We start from the raw sequence: 25,203 nt of genomic DNA, 5'->3' as shown, positions 1-25,203 counted from the left end.
TAAAGGAAAGAGGTCAGACTTTATCCATCTGGCCTGATATTGTCTGCTCTGACCGGAAGCTGCTCTCCTGGGTGTCTGCCAGAGGTGAGTATATTTCCCATTTCCTCCTTCCTGATCTTTTGAACTGGAGATGAAAACATGACCCACAGCCCATTACTAGCAGACTATTCTACAGCAGGTGTATGCAGCCTAGCTGCCTGCACTAAAATTAGCAAACCAAGCATAGAAGCAGCGCACATAAAAGGCACGTACTTGGGAAGCAGAAGATCAGTGCTGGCTCCAGGTTTCCATCAAGATGGCCTCTGTATGGCTCCCCCCACCCCACTTCCTTTTGGGCCAAAAGGCTCTGAGAATCGACAGTCTTCCCTCTGCAGGGGTGTAGGCCTTGGCAGCTGCATCATGAACCAATCCCAGTCCCAGCCCTGCACAAGACATACCTAAAACAGATTCTGGCCACACTCGCACCATAAATTTAAAGTAATGCACTGCCACTTTAAACAGACATGGCTTCCACACAAAGAATTCTGGGAGCTGTAGTTTGTTAAGGGTGCTGAGAGTCATTAGGAAAACTCCAATTCCCCTCACACAGCTACAGTTCCCCGAGTTCCCTGTGAAGAGCAATTGTTTGTGAAACTATTCTAGGAACTGTAGCTCTGGGAGCGGAATGTGTGTGTGTGTGTGTGTGTGTGTGTGTCTGTCTTATCAACTCTCATTACCCTTAACAAACTACAGCTCCCAGAATTCTTTGTGGGGAAGCCATAACTGCTTAAAGCAGTAAGAACAAAGGAGAGTCTCATGGCACTTGAAAGCCTAGCAGATTGATAGTTGTGGGACCAGAATTCACTTTGCCATCTAAAATGGCTGGATATCATGCACAAGCACACATACCCCAAGAACGGAGAAGTAAGTTTTTATTTTATTAATTAATAAAATGATTAGTAGTTCACCAGGACAACTCAAAAGTGAGAGGCACACAAAATTTTAAGCTTTCAATGCAAACGCTGTTATTAGTTCATCTGTGGACAGAGCAAAAACCACACAGAACAACCCATTCGCCAATGAGAAACAGAACAGAAAATCAGGTTAGGGCAGAGACAGGGAGGCCTGCAGCTCTTCCAGATGTTGCCTAACTGCAACTCCCATCGGCCCCAGTCAGCACAGCCAATGGCCAATGATGACACAAGTTGCTGTCTAAGAACATTTGGAGGGCCACAAGGTCCCTAATACCAGGGTTAGAAGCAATCAAAGGCTGTGCAGCTAAACTTCCAAGACACGGGACAGCACCACACCAACAATGCACCCAGTTTGTTTCACGAAATCCAAGCAGTGTTCCAAGAGGGTGGCAGCTGTTACAAAAGGCAGCCGAAAAGGCCCAGTTCTCGAAACCTGTCCATCAAACCCAACCACCATATTTCAAAAGCAGGAGACCAGTGCCAGAGCTCAATGGTACCTGGAAGCCAAATGGGCAGCTTTGGCTGTGCTGATGGAAATGAAACTCTGCATGTGCCCAGCAGCACTCTCTCCACAGCAGCATGTTTTTCAAAGCCAAAAGCTTGGATCTGAAGCAGTTGCTAGGCCTAGGTTAGACCCTCCTAGATCAAGCATCCCGTGCTATAAAAGCTCTTAGTTCAGCAGGGCAAGGGGTTAGCAAAACCAGAAGTGCAACGATAAAAAAGCGGCCATGCAACATTAACCCGGCAACACACCCAAGCAAGCTTGTCCAGTGTCTCCCTGGGAGCTCCACTCACCATGGCCAGCCGCCTGGCAGGGTCCTCAACCGGGCTCCCCGGCTCCCCTTCGTCCATCGACAGGGACTCGCTTTTGAGCCGTGAGCGCCGCTTCTTCACCAGGTCTGCATCCCGCACATGGGCGAAGGTGGACTTGGCAGCGTGGGAGCGTGGGGGGGCTACCGGGCCTTGGCTCCCTGTGGACAGTGCACGCTGCAAGGGGCGTTCGATGCTGCCCCGCGACGCAATCCTCTTCAGCCGCGGAGGGGGAACCAGCTTCTCCCCGTTGCTGGTGGGCAGCTTCCCCTCGGGCCTTGCGGCTTCTGTCCCAGAAGCCTCTGCTTCCGCACCCTGAGCGAGAGTAGCCCCATTGGCCAGCAGCTTCCCATCGGGCTTTGAGGCAGCAGTCTCAGCGTCACTCAGGGCAGAGACCTCTTCCTGCCGTTCAGGGTTTTGACTGGCCTCAGTGCCATTAGCCACGGTTTGTGCACCAGGCTTCGGGGCCTCAGTCCTAGAATCCACTTGGGCCTGAAAAATGGCCCCACGTTCCGTGGCTGAATCAGCTGCAGTGCCATTAACAAGTGTGTTCCCATCAGATTGGGAGGCCTCCGCCTTAGTGGGAAGAGACTGTGTGTCTGCGGTACTCTCAGCCACAGCCTTCTCATCAGAATTGGCACCCTCAGCTTTACAGTCCACAGTTCTGAGGGGCTCCGGTGTGGCTTCGTCGGCTGGCTTGACGGCTGTGCCATTGACAATTCCCTTCTTGTCAGCTTCCGCCATGTTCACCACCTCAGGTGCCTGATCTAGTTCCACAGGCTGTAGCGGCTCAGCACTGTTGGCTTCCGCCACCTTGTCCTCTGTCACAACTGCCTTCCCAGAATCCTTTGCAGCATCTGCCTTCTCCTCGCTCTGAGAATGCTCAGGGGCAGAATCCTCTAACTTTGGCTTCTGGCCTTCCTCTGGCATGGTGCTGGATGCGTTTGCCACCCCAGAGTCCTCTGCGCCCGACCCACCGGGCTGCTCTGTCTGGGAGGCGACAACGTGGAGGTGCTGAGAGTAGAAGTTGGCAGGATCAATGGAGCCAGACGAGTCTGTGTCAAATTTGCCCACCTTGTAGGTGGTCTGGTTGCTGTTGGCGGCAAACTGCACCACGTTCAGCTCTTGCCCAGTGAAAAAAGCCCGGATTTGGCATAGGTATGTCATGACGATTAGCCGGTCGGGCACAGCCAGGAAAACCATGTCGGCAGGGTCCATCACCCGGGAGATCCCCAGTGAGGCAAAGCCATCAAAGGCCTGATTACGGAAGGAGAGAAAGAGAGAGGAACTCAAAGAGCCTGTTAAAGCCTTTTCCCAACCAAAGGGATTTTTCCACAACAGGGTTTTATTTGTTAACATCATGCTCTCCTCCTCCTCCCCTACTGCATTTTTCAAGGGCTAAAAAACCTTTTCTGATAGATATATGAGAGTAAGTGACTGGCCCAAGGTCACTAGTGAGCTTCAGGGCTGAGTGGGGATTTTAACCCAACCTGCCAACACTCTAACCACTACACCAACTTGACACTATTACCTGTTTTACAGGTGGGAGTGCTGAGAGAAACAGGCCTCCTGCACCTGTCTTGTCCTTTTCACTCTGGGCCACCCCAGAGTTTTCTGAATTATTTATCCCCAGAACAACCCTGTGAGGTAGTCTAGGCTGAGTAACTTGGACTTAAAGCCACCCAAAACTCAATAGCTCAGCTAAGGATGCGAACCTCTCCCCGACAAGGCCTTGGGACCTCCCTATGTTAAAGGTGTCCCTCTAAAACATGTCCACGCAACAGCCTGGCCCAATTTCTTCTGGCTCAAGGAAAGCTGGAGCTACAGACTCACCAGTTTATTGTTCTCTTTGATATCAAGCGGGTCCAGGGCTTCGTAATTGCTGAAGGTGGGAAGGGGGGAGAAGCATAAAGTCTGTGAGCAGGCTTTGACCTGGATCACCTGGGACCCCAAAACGTTCTATCATCATCACCACCACCACCACTGTCCATACTTGGCCCTACTGCCACAATGACCCCCCAACCTTTTCTCGTTACCTCTGCTTAAAACAGTCTATCCCCGGGTGCCTTGATCTCTTTTCTATCCCTATGCTTCTGGGTGTTTCATTGCTCAGGCCAGTAGACACCCTCCTCCCCACCCCATTCACAGGGGGCTCTCCTCACTCCAACAAAGCCTTTTGCACTGCCAGAGCAACCCCTACCCATTGGCCGGCCGGCTTTGAGGGGTTCATTCATGGTGCCCTGCAAGCCTAGCTTTGCAAGACTAGACGACCCTTCTACAGTTCTATGATTCTAAGGCAGATTCCCAAGTTCTTCACATTTCCTGCAGCATCCCCGCAAAGGCAGATTTGCTGAGCTTTCTGGAACATGCAAATGCATATAAATTCAACGGGGAGGGCCCATAGTTCAGGGGCTTTCAATGGAGGAGGTCCCAGGTTCCATCCCTGGCGTCTCTAAGTAGGGTTGGGAGAGATTCTTGCTACATGAAGTCTACACATTACAGAACTAGCTGGACCAATGACGTGACTTGATAGAACGCAGGCTGCTTCCACCACACTGATCTTCTAGAAGAGATAATGAATCCAGACAACATTCTTTAACTAGGTTAACTGTAAGAGCCACAGGCAGGACACTAGTCCTTTGGGTCTGCCATCAGGACAGCTCCCTTACGTGTCAGTTCTCTGCCACAGTGAAACAGCCATGCAGCCGCCACCATGGGCTCCCATCAGAACAGGAGCTCTGCCCGCAAGACAACAACTCACATCTTCTCTGGGTGGAAGTGATGGAGGATGGCACAGAACGCCAGCCCATTGCGCCAAGACGTGGTGAAGTTGGTGATGCGGACACCCCGGGAGCCTGCCGTCACTTCCTGACACCACTCCAGCAAGGACTGGCTGGAACTCACAAGCGATGGGCTGGTGGGGGAGTCAACCTAAAAAGGGTGGGGTAGGGGAGGGGAGAAGCTGGTCATGGGTCTGGGTGAAGGGACACGGATAGCTCCCTCCCTGCCCCCACAATTGTGGCAAAACTTTCTAGGTCCTGAGTGGGGTGTTGCTGGGCCACAACTCCCATCGTTCTTGGCTATCAGCCACATTGGCCGAGGCTGGTGGGAGCAACAATGCCTGGGGAAAGTAGCAGTGAAGATGGCGCTTGCATGTCATCCAGCCACTGCTAATTGGGTCTATCAGCATTTCAGTATGCTTGTTCACGCACAAGGGTTAAGATGGATATGCAACTATTAAGGTCTGCTCAAGATGCTCAGCTCATTGTCCCAGCGTTAGCTTCTGCTGGGTGGACAGCAACACATTCAGCCATTCATTCATTCATTCATTCATTCATTCTCTCTCTCTCTCTCACACACACACACAGGAGTCATGGAACTCCCTTTCAAATAACACTCAGGTGCTCCCGAGCATTTAAAAAAATAAATTCTATTTTTTTTCTGCCTACTATTGTTACTCTTTCCTGCACACCTATCCATTTACGACATGGCATTGACAATATTTTACTATTGTGTACTGCCATGCGTGGGATATGGTACTGTTGGCCAATCTGCTCTACTGAGCTTGTTGGAACCAACACAGAGACACAAAGACAGAAGCACACACACACGTATATACATGCAGGACGGCTGTAGCTTTCTGCTTTGCATGCAGAAGGTCCCTGTTTCAATCCCCGGCATATCTAGATATGGCTGGGAGAAATTCCTGCTTGCCTGAAATCTTGGGAGAGCTGCTGACAGTCATTGCAGAGACAACACTGAGCTTGATGGGCCAAGGGTCTGACTTGGTATAAGGCAGCTTTCTATATAGGCCGGGATGCAAGCATCAAACCAGCAAATATCCCTGAACCTGCCCATGGGCAGTGGCCATGGGGCATGCTGCTTCACCTGTCCCTCTGCAGCATGCTATGATCGCTGGGAGCCCCAGCTGGGTCTCTGTAGGTCTTCTGCTCTACACTGTATTCCTGCCACCCCTCCCCACAGGAGGAAATTAGGAGCCATCATGAGCTCTGCCTCTTCTGTCTCAGCAGGACCCTTCCTGCTCCAAATCCCACACCCAGTTTAACTGGTAAGGTTCAACACTCACTGCTCCAGAATCAAACACATTTAAAAGGAATGAGGTTCTGGGATCCCATAGTTTCAAGTTATCTTACAACAAGGCTCCAACCACCATGCTCTGACCTCGGCCCTCCTATCACCGCTTCCTTATATACAAAGCAGGGAGTGTCCCACAACAAAACCAGAGTTAGGTGCACATTGAGAAAGCAGGGGAGAGAATTGGCCATGGGTTGTCGACAGTAAGGAGGATGGCATGGCGCGGCCTTCTGTACCTGGGATTCGCCTTGAGCTCCAAGGTCTGTTGCTGTGCCACGGGGTGGGGGGACTGGTGCCAGAGTTTCCTGGCTGGACCGGGCACTCCTCTCCTTGAGGGAGCGGGGAGCTGGGAGAGGTAAGGCAGGGCTCTGAGGTGATGGAGGACTTGGGGGGTGAGGAGCTTCAGTCGATACTACCGCTTGCTCTTTGTTCTTCAGTGGCAAATTATCTGCCTCTGTGCTGGATGCTTTTTCTGCCTTGACCTCTCCGCTGTCTGACGGACTGCAGCTCTTCAGCCATTCTTGGCCCATCCCTGCCGCTTTTAAGCTGGGGGCACTGCTCTCTGGAAATTCCAGGTCCGACGCCTCACTCCTCCTGTCCCCATCTGGCTTGTGCGACTCCGCTGCTGCTGCCGTCTCCAGAACACCTTCCAGCCCTTCCTCTCTGATGTGTTCTTCTTTGCACTGCTCTTCTCCATCCTCAGAAGCCATACCTTCCACTTGAGCAGCTTCCTCTTTAGCCGCCTCCTCATGAAAGGTCCCTCCAGAAGCTCTTCTCCCCTCAGGATTCCTCCCATCACCTGCCTCTCCTTCCTCCGGTCCTGAAAACGCAGAGCCTTCCGACAGGCTTTGGAGACTGCTCTCAGCAGCTGCCATTTTGTCACCCACATCCCTACTCCTCTCAGGACTGGGTGGGGAAGTGAGGACCGGGATGGGCATCTCTGCCATGCTCACCTCTTCCACCTCTTCCCTGCCCTCCCTTGCAGGAGACAGTGGCGAGTCTGGCAAGGTTTGAAGGCCGCTGCCACCCACCCCAGCCAAATCTTCCTCTGGCACAAATTCCACCTGCTGCAGAGGCGCTTCTGGGGAAAGGCTTATTGGTGGGCTGGGGCCTTCAAGCCCCTCAGACACTTGGCAACAGCCCATCTCTGTTTTGTCCCCTATCCAACTTTCCTCCCATTTAGGAGCCTCCTCAACAGAAACAGCTTCACATGCCTCCTGGCTGGTTTCAGCCTCAATCTGCTCCCTCTCCAGTTCCAAAGGGGGCATCTTTTCCACTGCACAGCCCAGCTCGCCATCAGAAAGCTCTCCTTTGAAAGCAACCCCCTCCTCCTCCTCCACCCCACTTCTTGCTGGGCCAAACGGGGGTACCTCAGGCAGGTTGCCATCTCCAGGAGTCCATGTCCCCCCTCCCCATCGCTCCATCTTCACCACAGCGCTACCCCTACCAGGCGAGACAGGAGCAACTGCTAACAGGGATGGCTCTCTTGCTGCGCTAGTTGCTGCTTCTCCAAAAAAAGCAGCCATGGGGGAAGGCCCCATGAGGGGAGACAAGGCCATGAAGGCCGCATCCGAAGACGATCCCATGGACTCTGCATCGTCGGTGACTAGGAGGGGTCTGTGTTCAGCGAGGGCTGAGTCTTCTGCAAAATACATCACCACAGAACCATGGGTGGGAGAGGAGGGTCTTTCTGTCAGGCTCCTGCGGCCTAGTCTTTCCCTAGGCGGGCTATCTGGGGCACAGGGCACGCTGAGGGGATTGGAGCTGTCCTCCACCAAAGGTGTGGCCACCTCTGCCGAGGGGCTTGGAGACTCTGGGGACAGCGGCATCTTCTCCAGCCTGCGTTTCCGCACAGGGGGCGCCTCAGGTGCCAACGGAGGCGAGAGAGGGAAATCTGTGGGGCCTGGAGGTCCCCTGAGGGGGCTCTTCTTCCTCCTCTGTGGCACAGGAAGAGGGTTCTGCTCTCTGGGTTTCCAGATATCGCCAGGCCTGGAAGCAAGCAAGAAAGGCAAGTCCTGAGAAATTGGCCCCAAAAGGACAACACATCTTTCTTCTGCCAATGAAAAGTTCAAACCCCTTCCTGGGCGAGAGTTGGGATGGAGCCACCACTGTCTCCCAGCCTCAACCTTTTCTGTTTTCCTACCAGCATTCTCCCTTGGGATCCTAACTCTCCATCTCTGCTCTGAGACCCACTTCACTGCCTGCATGTGCATGCAGGCATGCGAAAAACAACAACCATCACTTCCCCAACACGGCTGCCTTCTAGACTGACCCTGGGCAACAGCAGCCCTGTTTGTTTTTTGCAGGTTAGCAGAAGCAAGCATTGGGAAATGGTACAGGACGGTGTAAAAGTCCAGAGAGAAATGGAAAGGACAGGCATGGTGGGGAAACAGGAGAAACAAGGGCAGAGAATGCAAGTCAGAAAAATGACCTCAACGACATGGATAGGGAACCTGCAGTCCTCCTGTTTTTGCACTACAGCTCCCATCAGCCCCTGACCATTGGCTACCCCAGTTCTTTGTGGATGGAATTATTCATCCCAAGGACCCTCCAGATGTTGCTGGACTCCAGCTCCCATCAGCCCCAGACCACACAGTCAAAGGTAAGGAAAGATGGGAGTTGGGAGACCCACAATGTCTAGAGGGCCCAAAATTCCCCATTCTTAATTCAGAGCAGTCCTATGGTGTAGAACGGACCCATCTAAGCACTGTAAGCCACACTCAAACGACTATATCGGATGTCCTTTAAAATGTGTTGTGGGAGTTTTTGTTCTTATTTTTAATATGTGTTTTGTGTTTTTTTATATTGCAAGTTTATGTTGTGAACCGGCGTGAGATCTACGGATGAAGGGTGGTACACACATTTTAATAAGAATAAGAGTAAGAATAGTAAGAACTTCAGGTTCTTGTACAAATGACCCCTGCCCAAAGCTAGCTCTAGATCACCCCTGCCAGTTTTTGAAATATGGAGGGAGATAAAAGGAACTTGCTCCCCACCTCCTAGATTAGTGACTGTTCTTAAAAGTTCACAAGGGAGGGGTACAATATGACTGAGTTGGGACTTGTGGGCGTCATTATGGGACCCTATAGCTCCTCCTCCAACCATAATTTGAGCACTGATCCATGCAAGGGATTATGCTGCCCATCCATTTAGGTTTTTAAACACTTTCTACATATTTATTTCAAAGCGCCCAGAGGACGTTACGTTATGAAGCAGCAAAGAAATGCTGCAAATAAAATAGCTAACTTATGGAATAGTTTAAACTTATGGAACTCACTGCAACAAGATGCAGTGACGGTCACCCATACAGGCATATTTAAAGTGGGATTAGACACGTTTGAGGAGGGTAAAGCTATCGATGGCTACTAGTCACGGTGACGACATATGCCCTCCAGCATCAGAAGTGGCATTGCTCTTTGAGGAGCAGCATTGGAGAGGGGTCCCTGCACTGGGACATCTGACCAGATGCTGGACACTAGGTAGTCCTTTAGTCTGACCAAGTAGCCAGGCTCTTCTTACGAGAAGAAAAGGAGAAACTCGTACAAAATCGGCTACCACAAAGTGAATCAGAGCAACTGATTGCCCTCTTGCACAACAACCCAGAACCCTTCGTAACAAAAGGGGTTTGGTTTTGTGGCTGTTGTTTTAAAGTTCCCTACAGAGGCAAAGAAGGAGACCAGTGGAAAGCAGCAAGCAGGACCAGAGTGCAACACCAACTTTCCCTGCTTGTGATTCCCAGCAAGTGGCGTGTTAGAGGCATCCTGCCTCTGATCCTGGAGGCCACAGACAGCCTCACTCTCCATAAATTTGTCTAATCCAGGATTTCCCAAACTTGGGTCTCCAGCTGGTTTTGGACTACAACTCCCATCATCCCCAGCAAGCAGGACCAGTGGTCAGGGATGATGGGAATTGTAGTCCAAAAAACCCCCCAAAACACAACTGTTGGAAACCCTTTGGGAAACCTTGATCTAATCTAACCAGATGACCACTATGGGAAGCCTGAAAGCAAGACCTGGGCTTGAGACTCCCAACAACTGGTATATGGAGGCTTTGAAATTGCCCCCTCCCCCACACACCTAAGCAAAACCATGTAGTCAAGACTCATTTTAAAGAACAGTGCTGGGGAGGAGGGAATATGTTTTTTGCAATGGGGCAGTGAAGTCCTGCTTCCTTCCAAGCCCCACCCTCGTCCTTCTAAGCAGCCGAATTCCCCTCTCCCCAACCCCTCCCTGCCCTGAGAGGCCTCTCACTTCCCGTTCCTCCTTTGAGCAAACTTCTCTTTTCTTCCTGCGAGTGGAACAGTCTTACGTCTTCCTAGCCTTGGGGGTGGGGTAGCAGGGACAAGCAGCTATATCTGGCAAGCACCTTCACACCCAAAGAAAGGAGAAGCAAAACTCGCAGCTGTCCGTCTCACTTTGCTCCTTTGCTACCACATGCATTTCAGGCCCGCCCAAAATAAATAGAGGCGCCTTCCTCGGCGCATCAGGCAGACAACAAAGCACGAGGGATTCTGCACTTCCTGCGTCCAACAAGAGCGTGAAAGGAAGGAAGGAAGGAAGGAAGGAAGGAAGGAAGGAAGGGGGGGCCATCTGCATGATTCATTTAAAATGCTATGATAATGCTTTAAGCAACCATGGCTTCCCCCCAAAATAATAATAATCCAGGGAACTGTAGTTTGTTTGGGGTGTTGAGAGTTGTCAGGGGGCCCCTTGCAGAGCTAGAAGCCTCAGAGAAGAGCGATTCTTGAAAACTATAGCTCTGTGAGGGGAGGAGGAGGCCTCCTAACAGCTCTCAGCAGCACCCTTAACAAACTACACTTCCCAGGATCGTTTGGGGGAAGCCATGATGGTTAAAGTGATATAAGAGTACAGTGGTACCTCGGGTTACATACGCTTCAGGTTACAGACTCCGCTAACCCAGAAATAGTACCTCAGGTTACGAACTTTGCTTCAGGATGAGAACAGAAATTGTGCTCCGGCGGCACGGCGACAGCAGGAGGCCCCATAGGCTAAAGTGGTGCTTCAGGTTAAGAACAGTTTCAGGTTAAGAACGGACCTCCGGAACGAATTAAGTACTTAACCCGAGGTAGCACCGTACTTTGAATGTAATGGTGTAGATGTGGAGGGAGTGACAGCATGAAAGCAAGAGCATAGAACAGAGCCCAGGGCCAAAACAGATGTGGATCTCAAATAAAATTCACCCCCACCCCTTTTAACAATAGAAGTTGTAGCAGAAAGGAGAGGATTGGGACCGTTTTGAACACACGGAAGGGGGATTTAAGCCCATCCTCTGTTCCACAGTCCCATTTTTCTTTTTCTAAAAAGCCCCAACCCCACCAAATCTGCACCCCAAAGGAAGCTTTATCAGTGACGCTTATTAAGACAGAGAGAAAAACAAGCAGCCACGAGAAATGCACGCAATGTCGCATCTTGTCCCTTTGCTCAAACCCAAACAGATGCTCCTTCTTTCAAATTCTGCAACAGGACCCAGGTGTCCAACTTCCCCCGTCTCCCGATAAAGCAGCACTCACCTAACTTCCGTGCTGTCCAATGGCGCCAGCTGTCCCCGGAGAAGTTCAGGTCCTTTCTCTTCCTTCTCTTCTTCAGCCCCTGCCTGTGCCAACTCTGAGAAAGTCCCCGCAGCTTGGTTCCGGGTGTCCGGGCCTCCTGAGGGGCCAGTCGCTCCTCCTGGCAACACACCACTTGCCCCTCCGTGCCCCACACTCCCAGCACACTCTGCACCACTTACTGCAAAGGGTGCCACCCCAGAGATGGTAGGGGCTGGCTCTGCCGTAGGTGGAAGGCTGTCCAAGGGGGCAATGGTGCCACTGGGATTAGCACCAAATGGGCTCTTGGGAACCTCAGCAACAGCTATGGGGCAAGAGAGAAGAGCTCAGGTGTTGGGAGGGATGGGCAAATCAGTTAAAATCCATTTCTTGAAAAAGTACATATAAATAACACAAATACACACAACAACCAATAACACAAATATACATATTATACATATAGTCCCTACAAACTCAAAAAAGGCACCCTACCCACCTCCCTCCACCACAGCTTGACTTCCTTAAATTTTTATTTGATTATTTCACTGCATTTCCAATAATCTTCATCTCTTACAACCATTCCTGATTACATTTTCATCTTTGCTTTACCTACTTATTCATATTCTCACATCAACTTTACATATTTAATCTATGCATATTAACATATTCTTTTTAGAACAGTACTTTCCCATATATTCTTCAAAGCAATTCCATTCTAATGTTAAATTTTGATTTGTTTGGGATCTTATGACTGCTGTTAGTTTTGCTAACTCTATATGTTCACTTAGCTTATAAATCCATTTCTTTCAGTTTCTCATTTACCCCATCTGAAGTTCTGTTTCCACATCAGTTTGCATTAAAAAAACAAAAAAACAATGAAAACTCATTGGCATTTTGTGCAAAATTTCTCCTAATAGACACAGTCTCGTGTGAAGTTTGCCTAACACGTTGCACATTTTTCGCAAAGCAGCCTTCCCTGATATAATGCTTTCTTCTGTGTTACTTTTGCCTGAAAAAACGTAAAATAAGTTGGAGTTCTTGTTATTAAGTTGGAGTTCTTGTTTTTCTTGGTATATTTTTGCCTGAAAGCCTGGAGAGCTGCTGCCTGCCAGTGTGGACAACACAGCACTAGATGGACAAATGTTCTAATTCCATATAAGGTAGCTTGCTACGTTCTTACGTTCTTTTTTAATTGGAGATGCTGGAAATTCAAACTGGGACCTTCTGCATCCCATTGGGGCTTCCTCCCTAGATCCTTAAGAGAGCCACACCGTGAGACAATGTGGAGCTAGATGGTCTAAGCTAGGAGTGCCTTTTCCCAGCTGGATCCTGGCTTCCCTAACGGTCCACTTCGCCAATCACTTGATACCACCTACAACATCAGGTAGCCCATTTTTCCTCCGCAGTCCAGCTTAAGTTCAAAGGAAGATCCTAGCAGGGCTTGCAGTCACAGCTGATCAGTGCTGACTGATTGACTGTGCTACAGAGTGCCCAGGAGGTCACTCTACAATGCAGCCGACCTCAGCAGGCTTGAAGTTCATGCCTATCATTTGACTGGTAGTGACAGCAAGCCTCCCTTGCTAAAAAACAACTGGGAGCACGCTTTCAGGATGCCAATTGCTTTTTGGCAACTGCAACCCATGTGACAACTTCTCAGGTGTGGTAGAAGCAGGTGTAGTTTTTGCAAGGTAACACTGCAAGCTAAATTGGGACCTGTGCTGGACCTAGTAAGGCCTGCAAGCAGGAGGTGCTCAATCACGGGTCTAGACCTGGCAAAAAACCGCTTCAAATATTTATCCTTTTTAATCCTCTCTACCACAAATGAAACCCCCTTCTTCCCTTACATCTGCTTCTCACCCATGCCAGTAACACACCCCTTCAGACATCAGTCAAAGCATCACATCAACACTCCTATCAATTTAACAGTCATGGCTTCCCCTGCAAAGAATTCTGGGAGTTGCAATCCGTCAAGGGTGCCTGAACATGTGGCTCTATGAGGAATCCCCTAACAATACTCAGCAAACTACTGTTTCCAGGATTCTTTGGAGGAAGCCTTGGCTGCTGGCTGCTAAAAGTGGTGCAATAGCACTTTCAACGTATGATGTGGATGTGGCCGACTTCTCCCCTCTGCCCAGCCCACACCCCTGCAGAACAAGGGGTGCAGCAACCTTTGGTAGGCAGACTCCTTCCTCCCGCTTACCTTCCTTCCTGGAAGGGGCAGCTGTTGCCAATGTGCTCTGAGCAGACGGGTCCTCCTCTTCCTCAGCCAGAGTGTTCAGATCCCGTGAAGTGTCTGCATTAGGAGGAGGAGGAAAGATAAAGGGGATTAGATACAATTCATGGAGGTTAAGGCTATCCATGGCTACTAGCCACAATGGCAGTTTTCTACCTCTGAATGCCAGTCACTGGGGGTCACAAGCTGCTGTTGTGCTCAGCTCCTGCTTTTGGGCTTCCCTTTGAGGCATCTGGGTGGCCACTGGGAGAACAGAGGGCTGGACCAGATGCAACACCCCCCCCCAGCCTTCGCCTAATCCAGCTTTAGAGCTCTTCACATGTTCTAATCTTAATCTACTGCCTGTTCCGAATGCCAAACACTCCCAGAGCAGCCCCCAAACTACCTGGTCCCTTTGCAGTCATTTTAGTCCCCCTGCTAGATGCAGGAAATGCGGAGCTAAAGAATCCCTCTGGAAACAACGACGACAACAACAACACAAGAACACACTGCTATTCGTGCCTGGAACTCCCTCGCAGAAGGCTGCCCGCTCTCTCTTTCTCCCTCTTGCCTTGTGAAGCCTCAATCCTTTAGAGCCCCTTCCCAACTGAAATGAAACCACAACACAGGCTTGCAAAGGACTGGCCCTTGCAATCCAGCCCACCTCTTCATTTTGTCCCCTTCCTCTCCTACTACTGCCATCATTTGGATTAGGGATCACCAACTATGATCATATTTGGCCTTTGGAGCGACTGCTGTGGTCACCTCCATTCGCTTCTCTCCCCCTTCCCCAGATCAGTCCCCACCCCACCCCCCTCTTTGGCAGAGCAGCAGAGAGAGCACATGCTCACATTTTGCTTTTTCAAGAGATCTGGGTAAAAGCCGGATTCTGTGGAGTTAAGCTGAGCCTTGAAGAGCCCATAGAGCTGAAAGAGAAAGTGGGAAAGAGTGCCACTCTTCCAACTTCCTCCTTTAGCTGTATGTACTTTTCAAAAGGCCTTGCTAATTGGCTCAAGAGACTTTGTGGGCAGCAGGAATGACCTCAAGGGCGCCACTGCACCCACAGGAACCATGTGGGCAACCCCTGATTTAGATTGCAATCTCTCTCTCTCATGCACACAAAACAGAACACCACCTCTTATGCTAAAATACATCCGCTGGCCTTGCTCTAAAAGGGCACCAGGTTGGGGAAGCCTGCATTACACAATCACAATCATTAGCTACATGCTAATCAACCCGCAACAGGCAACACCCTCCGAATAAGCAGCCACAATTGTGAGTATGAGTCACAAGTTCCCCAGTATGCATTGGGAGAAAGTCACAGAGGTTGAGTTCCAGCCAGATTATGAAAACGGTGGTTCAATGGTGCTAAGCAAACCTTGGGCGTCTGCCTACGCCTACCTGCAAAATAGTCCGTCAACACGTTTTGGAGAAATCCTGAATGGGTGAAACAGACAGACAGACAGACAGAGAATAAAGAGAGAGAGAGTGACTTAAAGGCAGAAGCAAATGCGAAATCACTGGTGGAGAAGCACTGTGGGGGAAGGTGAGGAATGATACAGCAGATTCTAGGAAGAGGGCAGGGCATGCATGAGTAATTAAATTTGGAAAAGGGACATTTGAAAAGCACAACGATGCTCCCAGCCAGGCAAGAAAGACACGGTATCTCTTGAGAAGGAAAAGCAAAGAGAGTCCAGAAAGCCAATGGATGTTTGATGGGGTGGGAAATTCTGTGATTGTGCTGTCCAATAGGAAGAAGTGGGGACAGAACCTGCATTATACCCAGTGAGATTTTTTCCCTCCATCTAGCCCAGTATGACCTGCTCTGACTGGCAGCGGTTCTTGGGGTCTCAGGCAGAGAAGCATCTTTCTCATCATCCTCTGGATCCTGACCTTCTGAGGGAAGAGGAAGTACAGAGTATACCCAGCACAACCAGCATGGAAACGCAGTGGGATAAGAGAAGATGGATAGTTCACTCCATCCCTCCTCTGCTAGTCAGCTTGGTTTTCACTGTATTTACATGTTTCTCCTCCTCCAGAGAGAGCATGGAAATGCAAGCAGGTAGCTTCTTAGCAGGCTAGTAAAAAATGGTAGCCTTGTAACTTTTATGAGCTTTTTTTACAAGGCTGCACTGAACAACGGTTGCAACCTTCCCTCTCTCCTCCTCTGGCATGGCCACAAGGGACAAATCGGAACTAAGCAACGTTCCCTGTTACATAGGTATGAAGTCAGGGAAACACTGGTTAGTTTAAACTATAGATAATGAAGAAGCCAGAATCATAAACCAGTTTGATCCTGATGTTTGAACTAGCCATAGACTAACCAGAGTTCCCCCAAGTGCAGATGTAAAGAGGCTTGGATGAGTTTGAAGGAGAAGGAAAATATTCCAATCTCCCGAAGGGGACGTACATAAGCCCAAGGCTCATAGATGTAACCCTAAACCAGCCATGGGAAACTTGCTGTCCTCCAGAAGTTGTTTGTGACTTCAGTTCCCACCAGGCCCAGCCAACAGGGACAATGGTCAGGGCTATCGGCAATAAGCTACTGTTTTAGTACTAGTCTCCCACATTTATTTGTTTATATGATGCCTTTCTACCCGACATCAGGTCTCCAAAGCAGCTGACAGTAAGTAAGCAAGATTAATACAGAGAAAAATATAATGAAAACAATAAAACCTAAACCAGAGAGTGGGAACCAGCAGCACCCCACCTCAAGGTTGCTGGATGACAACTCTTTATCATCCCCAACCACCAATCATGCTGGCTGGGGCTGATACGAGCTGGTGTCCAGCAACATCTGGCCACAGGTTCCCCACCCTTGGGTTTAGAGTTTGGCCACCCTTTTGCTTAGGTTTGTTTTCATTAATTTCTCTTAAGCAACAGCACTGGCAATTCAAACTACGTTTGATAAGAGCAAAGTAAAAACACATGGCAAGACCTCAATGGTTCAGCAAGTTAATTATTTACAAAGAGTCTTGGAAAACCAAGAGCTGATGGGCCAGGCCAAAGCTCCACAAAAGACCTCAGCTCACCTGCAAGTTAACTAAAGTGAACTTTGACAGAACCCAAGCAGCTCGCTTGCTCCAATTCAAGCTCTAGCAAGGAACAATTAGCTCTGGTTCCAGGAACCAGGAGTGGAGACGGAGGGGGTGACTTCGAAGACTGGAGGGGAAATGCTGGCATCCCTCTTTCGTTGATGAAAGAGGTCTGCAGGGCTGGGCCCAAGAAATGTGAGGTTTCTGGAACAGAAGGGTCCCCCCACCTTTAGACAATGCCCCCTGGCTTGCACTATCCTCTTGACGGCTCTTCTTCAGGGCTTCCTCTGACTCCTCTTCGCTGTCAGCGAAGTCCTCCAGGTTGGCAATATCGGAGGGTTTGACACTCATCAGGCTCGCCAGACTTTGCATGTCCTCATCCCTGCAAAGACGAAAGGGTTAAAGGAATGTCACAAGAAGGCAGCTGCTTTTCCATCATCCACCCTCGCCAGGACATTTTTGGCCAGAAGTGACTCCCCTGCTCCCTGAACAATGGATGCCAATCCAGTTATTGTAGATCTTACTATAGGAAGATAGGAAGCTGTTTATTCATCTAGCCAAGTACTTTCTTCAACCAATTCCAAGTGCTGGTTTTGACCTATAAAGCCTTCAACGGCTCAGGACCACAATACCTCAAGGATCGCCTCTCCCCATATAAATCGAACCTGGACTCTGCGTTCATCATCTGATACCCTTTTTCATGTGAGGCTCAGAGGGTGGCAACACAAGAACTGGCCTTTTCTGCATTTATGGAATGCCCTTCCCAGGGAGGTTCACCTGGCGTCTCATTATATGTATTTTAGGTGCTGGGCGAAAATGCTCCTCTTCAAACAGGCCCTTGGCTGATTAATATTCTACAACCTTTTAAATGTGTTTGTGGGAAGGGGGAGGTGTTGTTTAGTTGGTTTTGTTTTAACTATTTACTTGTGTTTTTTACCTTGCATTTTATTCTGTGGACCACCCGGAGATCTTGTGATGAGGGACAGTATATAAATCTAATACTGTACATAATAATTTATTTTGTGTTTTTATATCGTGGTTTTATGTTGTGAACCGCCCAAATGCAAAATAAGCATGCAAAATAAGTAAATAAATCAATTTTATTCTGTCTAGTGGTGACTCTCCAAAGTTCCTGTCTCGCTAAGTGCTTTCCTTTTCCATCCCCTACAACCCAAAGATTGTTATCAACATTCAGAGGAGGTGCTCCATCTCCTGAGTTAATGGGCCCCGATGAGAAGCTACCTTTGGCCAAGACAATCTAGCCCAATATTGCCTGCTCTGACTAGCAGCCATTCTCCAGGGTCTGTAGTAGGCAAGAGTCTTTTCCCATCTTCTTCCACCTGATCCTTCCAACTGGAGACAGCAAGCATTGAACTGAGGTCCTTCTGGAGGCCAAGAAGGTGCTATGGTGCTTTCCCCAAAGAGAGGGCAACAAAGGATTCCAGGATAGCCTCATTTTTAAAAGTCCCGCCATGACCCTCTCCCCAAAAGGCAGCACTCACGTGGCTTTCCCCTCCCGGAGGAAGACGCAAGAGAGGGTGAGCTGCAGTGTGGCGGTCACCACCTTCACCGACCGCGGCTTCAGATTCAGCTTCAGGTCCACTTGGGTGGGCGTGGTGCTGGCAAAGCGCTTGAGGTTCACATCCACAGAAGCCAGGACCTTCCGGTGCCCCTTTGATTCCTGGCGTGAGGGTGTTAACAGTCATGATTTCCACTTAGGACAACTGACATCCTCGCCGCGCATATTCACAAACTCACCTTTCCCGCTTGCCCCTTATTCCTCTCACAATGCATGACTTTCAAACCCCTTATCCCTGCATGCGTCCTCCCCATCATTAGGAACTCATACTCAGCCACAATCTCATGTCTCTAGCTATCAGAAAATTGCCCTTGCTGCCATCATCTGCCTGGGATCAAGTCAAAATACTGTACTTCCTTTCCACCTTTAACACTGGGGAATGTTTTCCAGACTGAGGTCTGCTTTCCCTTTTGGGAAACCTCCCGGAGGGAACATCTCAGTGAAAGTGGGAGGAGCCTTGAATGTAAATATTATCTTTGTGCAGTAGTCTAGTTTCTACACGTCCCTACCCATCTCTCTACCCTCCATCCAGGCAGGAATCTTGCAACTATGACATCTCTCTGCCTAAAAACCTCCAGGGGGAAAAAAGCCCGGAGCCATCTGAGGCAGCCTGCTTTGCTGTCCAACAGCCTGGCATAGGAAGCCATTTCTCTGCAAATTCCACCCATTTAGTTCTAGTCTCTTTGGAGCAGCAGGATGCAAGTCAGCTCCACTTCAGACATGGCAGCCCGCTGGATAGTTTAAAATGGCTACAGGACCACAGAGCTGGGAGGGAGAGAGGGAGCACACACATCCCTGATGGACTTGCAAGCTGCTGGAGGGGCTAAGACTGGCACAGCATCACAGCCACAACCCCAGAGTGAAAAATCAGTGACATTGACAAGGCCTGTCATTGCTGACTGAGGTGAGGGCATCCTTCTTTTGCTTTTTTAGAACTCAATCAATACAGGTCTGTATTGCTGGGCAAGGGACACTCCTGGCAAGAAAAGATGCCCACAGCTTTAGACAAAAGGCCCACCTCCTCCCAGTTCCTATTCCTAGGCCCACCAAGGCCCACATTTGAGGCTCCCAGAAACAGGTTCACTTCCACATACGTTTTCAATCACGAAGGTCCAGTCTTTGTCTTCATATTCCTCTACATGGGGATCCTGGAAAAGCAATGAGAAGAAGGTCACCTGGTGTTGGGGTCTGAACATACAATGCCTAGGGCTGCAATCTGATCACAAGCACCCTCCATCTAGGATAATCAAACCTCTTTCTAGGCGATCATACTGTTTATCCATCTCGCACAATATTGCCTGCTCTGACTGGCAGTGGCTTTCCAAGGTGGGGAACCGAGGGCCACATTCTTGTCTAGGCAAAATTCTGTGAGGTGGGGAGTGGGGACGTGCCAGTAGTGGGCAGGGCCAGTGGGAAAATAGCTGGAAAAATAAACGTAAATATTAACTTGGTACAGTAGGCTACAGTCTATGTACACTCGCACGACCCTCTTTCTTTTGAAAAATGCATTATCAAAGGCCACACTGACGCAAAACAAAAGCACTATGACACCAGTTTAAACAGTAAATGGTTTCCCCCAGAGAATTTTGGTAGCTTGTTAAGCGATTTGGGAGTTGTTAGACGACCCGTACCCTCTTCCCAGAGTTACAATACCCAGAGTTCCCTATAAAGAAGGATTGATAATTATAGCTTTGTGAGGGGAATAAGGGGTCCTCTAACAATAATCAGCACCCTTAACACACTAAAGCTTCCATAATTTCTTTGGGGGAAGCCATGACTGTTTAAAATGGTATCATAGCACTTTAAATGTGCGGTGTGGATGCGGCAGAAATCCTCCTCCTCCTCTTAAGGCCTTCCTTGTGTCAGTCATAGAGCCCCGAACAGACTCCCAGCACTGTGGCTGCCATACCCGATAGAGTGTCACCATGATGTCCACATTTTCAGGTACCATCCACACCACGGTACCCCTATAGGGGTTCTTGATCCCTGGCTGCCAGCCATGAGCCTGCAGGTGGAAAAGCAGATAAGAACAAGCTAAAACATCAACCGGTGCCTCCAGAGGTGCAGCTTCTGCTGGGATTTGGACCCTGCACCTTAAGGCAGCCTTCCCCAACCTTGGGCTTGCCAGATGTTTTGATCTATACAGCTTCCATCCACCCCGGTCAGCTGCAGGAGGGCCCCAGGTTGGGGAAGGCTGAGGCCAAACCCCGCCGTAGTTGAGAAAGTCAACACACCTTGGAGCAGATCCTCCGGTTCCTTCGGGTCCAGACCACAACCAGCTTGTCGGGCTGCCTGGCATTGGGAGAGAAGACAATTCAGAAGCAAGAACAAAGAGGCAAACGTACTAGAACCCATAGAGATGTACTGTATAGGTCACGTACCTCTACCTGTTCTTAGGCCTAAGGCAGAGATGGGGAACCTCTGGCTCTACAGATACGCCTTGATTACTTTTATATATCCCTGTCTGGCTGGGGCATCCCAGTCAGATAGGTGGGGTACGAATAAAACAACAACAACAACAACAACATACGGTATTTAAAATATCTAAAAACTGCTAAACACATCTAAACAGTGCTTTTTCCGGGGTGGGGGGGCGCAGGGATACGCATACCTCTAAACATTTTGTGAATCTAACTTTGGCCTCATTGAAGGACAGTATTTCAATATGGGTAGGAAAATGAAAGTACCCCTAAACATTTTTTGAGGGGGAAAAGCACTGCATCTAAAACAAATTGAATTACGGTAAGTTTGTTCTGGGTATAAGCTTCTGTGTGCATGCACCCTTCTTCAGATACGAGTGCATGTACACGAAAGCTTATACCCAGAACAAACTTAGTTGGTCTCTAAGGTGCTACTGGACAGTTTTTTAAAACATTTTTTTGATGCTACTACTCTTGGACTCTGTTTCAGTGGTGGCAATTGCCCCCCACCCCCCATTCCAGTTCAAATCTGACTTCTGGGAAGTTGCTCTTGCATGCCATTCTGAAGAAGAAACTCTTTGGCTGGTCTCTTCCCCAATTTAGTTTCAGGAGAAAAGGGAAGCTATGATCCGCCCCCCCCCCCCAGGCCAACCAGGCATGTACTGGTGGTATTAGGGGATGACTTGGTACATTGTCATCTCTTCTGCTTAGTAACCCACCACTGCTGCTATTGCATTCCCAGTATGGGGTGTGGGGCAGTGGTGTTACTCCTCAGTTCCATTACAAGCAATGCCCAGCTTCTGATTTTGCCACTATGCTATTTCCCTCCTAATAATAATAAACGAAAAACAGATTAAGACTTGCATAAACTTTCTAAATATCCGGGTAGGCTTGTCTGAACAAAAATGTTTTCAGCAGGTGCTGAAAAGAGTACAGTGAGGGTGCTTGCCTAATACTAACAGGCAGGGAGTTCCCAAGTTAGGTGCTGCCACACTAAAAGATTGAGTACTTACAAATGCACAAGGGGTACTATGTGGCATCTGTAGCCGTGCCAGGTCCGTTGACTGAAGTGGTCAAGTGTGTGTTAGTACTTTTTAATGGGTGCCTTGGCAGAAAGGCGGCATATAAATGCAATAAGTAAATAAAAAAAAACTGTTACCGTAGTTGATCTCTAAGGTGCTACTGGACAATTTTTTATTTATTTCGACTGCATCAGATCAACACGGCTACCTACCTGAATCTAAAATATTTTTTGTTAGCATTCAAAGTACAAAGTCCTGTGCAAATTCCTCCGAGTTCATTGGGACTTCATACCCTCCAACATTTATCTGATAAAAATAGGGAAATCCTATTTAACAACAACAACAACTTGTTGTGGTGGTTGTTTTATTATTTATACTTTGCCCATTTGACTGTGTTGCCCCAGCCACTCAGGGTGGCTTCCAATATACAGTGGTACCTTGGTTCTCGAGTGTCTCAGAGCCTTTCAGTTTTTGAATGCCGAAAACCCGGAAGTAAATGCTTCCGTTTTCGAATGCACCTTGGAAGTTGAACGGCTTTCGCTGTGTGTTTTTCTATTTTCTCCATTGAAATTCTCCCCTTGCGCCTTGGTTTTCAAACGTTTCAGAAGCTGAAAGGTCTTCTGGAACGGATTACGTTTGAAAACCGAGGTACCACTATATATCAAAATCTAATAAAACTTTAAACATTTAAAACAGTTCTCTATACAAGGCTGCCTCCGGATGTCTCCTAAAGCGTGTATCTCCTTGGCTTGGGGGTCGCATACCCGCCAACATTTCTCTAATGAAAATAGGGACATCCTAAGGAAAGGTGGGACATTTCAGGACCAAATCAGAAACTGGGATGGTTTCTATAAATCCGGAAATGTCCCTGGAAAATAGGGACACTTGGGAGGGTCTGGGACTTGTTCCAATGTAAGGCCGCATCCACACCTTACATTTAAAGCAATATGATACCACTTTAAACAGTTGTAGCTTCCCCCAAACAATCATTCTTCACAGGGAACTACAAATTATAACCCTGCGAGGGGAAATAGGGGTCTCCTGACAATTCCCAACACTGTAACAAACCACAACTCCAATAATTATTTGGGAGAAGCCATGACTGTTTAAAGTGGCTCCACACCACTTTAAACGTATGGTTTGATTGCGGCCTACATCTCCATACGGACTGAGGCCTTAACTGCCACTTTATATCCCACCATTTATTTATTTTAAACATTTCAATGTTGCCTCCCCACTTCCAAGTCTCGAGGCAGCCTGCAACAATACTAAAAGGCATATTGAAACATGAAAATATACAGGGGAAAACACAATCGAAAAACCAGGAGAGAGTTTAAGGTTATAATGCCCTGAGCCGGGAGCCCCATGAAGGCTTAGGAGGGCTGTTCTAGCCATCCTCGGGCCTTCAAATTCGACAGAGGGTTAGTCTCTTCCAGCAAAAACAGCATCTTATAAAAGCTAACAAAGCCTTCAGTTGGGCATATGCCAGCCTTTGCCAACCTGGGATGGAGCTGACCAAAGTTGGCATAAGCTTTTGTGGGCTGAAGCCCACTTTGTCAGGTGCACAAGCTTCAAGGACCACACCAGCTTCTTGAGCTGATCCTCAGCAGAAAATGACTTCTCTGCTGGCATGTGGAAGGGAACCTGGGGCTTCTGTGGGGCAGCGGAAAGGAAGACTTCCTCATTTTCCTTTCCGGAGTGGGCTTTTGAAACCGAGAAAGCTCTGGGGCCAGGCAGTAACTTGAACTCTGGCTCAGCAGCACAGAGGTTATTTCGGTGGGAAGCTTTTTCTTCCCCTTCCCAGACTTCACCGGGCGCGGCTCTGATCCTCCTCGGAGCTGGGCCAGGTCGCACCCAGCCAACACGGGTGTCCAAAGAGGCCAGCCCCACTGCTGCCCTTCAGGCCTGATCACATTTTCCTTCATTTCTCAAATCGAATCAGGAGTCTTTGCTCTTTAGCACACACACCCTCAGATAAAGCTCCTCTCCCCGCCTGAAGTTTAGGATCAAACTGGATTTAACCCAACAGACTTCCCTGGTTCTGAAAAGGACCCAGGTGTCCTGGCTTCCTCTTTGCCAGGAAGAACATGTGAAGATCCTGAGGCATGTTCTGAGCAGTTTTGTGCAGTTACTGGACTAAGGGGACTAGGCTAGTCCCCTAAATGTTCCCCGGGTGCCTCCTTCCATTATTTTTCATTGCATTTCTATAACACTTTATATTTTAAAGAACATATCTTAAAGCAGTTTACAACACACTAAAACATCAAATAAGTCAATTCAGAATAAAGCAAATCCAAGCTTCAAGGAAAATATTTCAGATCCTCTTAGTTACATTTTGCTTCCCCCAGTCGCCAACATGGCATCCATAGATTTCCACATGGTCGCAGTTGGACCCGCGCCAGTCAAAAAACGCGCCTAGCACCTGGCTAATTTATAACACTGCTATAGCAGGGGGTGAGGGACTTGTGGCCTTCCAGATGTTTTGGGAGCCCAGCTCCTATGACCCCCTGACCATGGGCCATGCAGGCTCTGGGCTGATGACAGCTGAAGTTCAGCAACATCTGGAGGACCGCAGATCCCCCTGCCCTGTGCTCCCCAATCACAACATACAGTGCACTACACACACACACACACACACACACACACACACACACACACACCTGTTTATGAAAGTGATGCCCAGCTTCATCTTAATATCCTCTATAATTCTTCTGGGCTAGTGTCCAAAGGCTAATTTTAGCCCCTGGGGGCTAGCAGTCATAAATCCGCTGCAGGTGCTGGGTTAAATCTGGGCGCAGTGAGGAAACCCAATACACCCACCAAGCGTCCTTCTCTTCATCACAGAACAGCCTTGCAGGACTCTCCACTTTCACCCAGAATGGAGAGCCAGAGGGGCAAAGATCCCCATGAGAGGAGGCCTCAAGGCAAAGGTTAATCTTGGAACGAGGGGCTGGAGGTCAAGTTGACCCCCAAGCTCCAGTGTGTAAGGACCCAACTAAGGCTACACTGTGTAGGTAAGGTAAAGGTCAAGGACCCCGGACAGTCAAAGGTGACTATGGGGTTGCAGTGCTCATCTCGCTGCCTTCAGGCCGAGGGGGCCGGTGTTTGTCCACAGACAGCTTTCCGGGTCATGTGGCCAGCATGACTAAACCACTTCTGGCGCAACGAAACACCGTGATGGAAGCCAGAGTGCAAGGAAACACCGTTTACCTTCCTGCCACAGTGGTACCTATTTATCTACTTGCACTGGCGTGCTTTCGAACTGCAAGGTTGACAGGAGCTGGGACAGAGCTACTGGAGCTCACCACGTTGCAGGGGTTCAAACTGCCGACCTTCCAATCGGCAAGCCCAAGAAGCTCAGTGGTTTAGACTACAGCACCACCTGCGTCCTACACCATGTAGGAGGAAGCAACAGAACAAACACACACTCTTGGCATGCCCAGAGGTACCCTTGTTCTTCAAGATTTTTTTCCATTTTGCAGCTGTGTTTGGCTCTGGTGCTGGAAAACAGGGTCTTGAGCAGACTATTCCC

At 49.1% G+C, this 25,203-nt stretch overlaps 1 protein-coding gene across 4 annotated transcripts in view; it reads right to left on the bottom strand.

Annotated features, from left to right (window-relative positions):
- Positions 1 to 25,203, bottom strand: part of EHBP1L1 (EH domain binding protein 1 like 1) — a 42,647-nt gene that overhangs the window by 9,555 nt on the left and 7,889 nt on the right. The window contains exons 1-13 of one of the 4 annotated variants that reach the window (XM_081175415.1): positions 23,172 to 23,480; positions 20,464 to 20,521; positions 20,139 to 20,234; positions 19,324 to 19,377; positions 18,153 to 18,331; positions 16,878 to 17,032; positions 15,017 to 15,052; positions 13,604 to 13,696; positions 11,389 to 11,728; positions 6,095 to 7,847; positions 4,525 to 4,694; positions 3,597 to 3,645; positions 1,749 to 3,020 (exon numbers count right to left, since the gene is read on the bottom strand). In XM_081175415.1, the coding sequence (XP_081031541.1) occupies positions 1,749 to 3,020; positions 3,597 to 3,645; positions 4,525 to 4,694; positions 6,095 to 7,847; positions 11,389 to 11,728; positions 13,604 to 13,696; positions 15,017 to 15,052; positions 16,878 to 17,032; positions 18,153 to 18,331; positions 19,324 to 19,377; positions 20,139 to 20,180 (4,143 nt within the window). In that variant the 5' untranslated portion in view covers positions 20,181 to 20,234; positions 20,464 to 20,521; positions 23,172 to 23,480. Of the gene's footprint in view, positions 1 to 1,748; positions 3,021 to 3,596; positions 3,646 to 4,524; positions 4,695 to 6,094; positions 7,848 to 11,388; positions 11,729 to 13,603; positions 13,697 to 15,016; positions 15,053 to 16,877; positions 17,033 to 18,152; positions 18,332 to 19,323; positions 19,378 to 20,138; positions 20,235 to 20,463; positions 20,522 to 23,171; positions 23,481 to 25,203 lie in introns of those variants that run through there. The other 3 variants (XM_081175413.1, XM_081175414.1, XM_081175416.1) reach the window with 3 other exon arrangements.

Source organism: Podarcis bocagei (assembly GCF_964188305.1).
Source record: "Podarcis bocagei genome assembly, chromosome: 16".
In the NCBI taxonomy this organism is placed as follows: domain Eukaryota; kingdom Metazoa; phylum Chordata; class Lepidosauria; order Squamata; family Lacertidae; genus Podarcis; species Podarcis bocagei.
The sequence above is the reverse complement of the archived record's forward strand: the minus strand, read 5'-3'. Positions and strand labels throughout refer to the sequence as shown.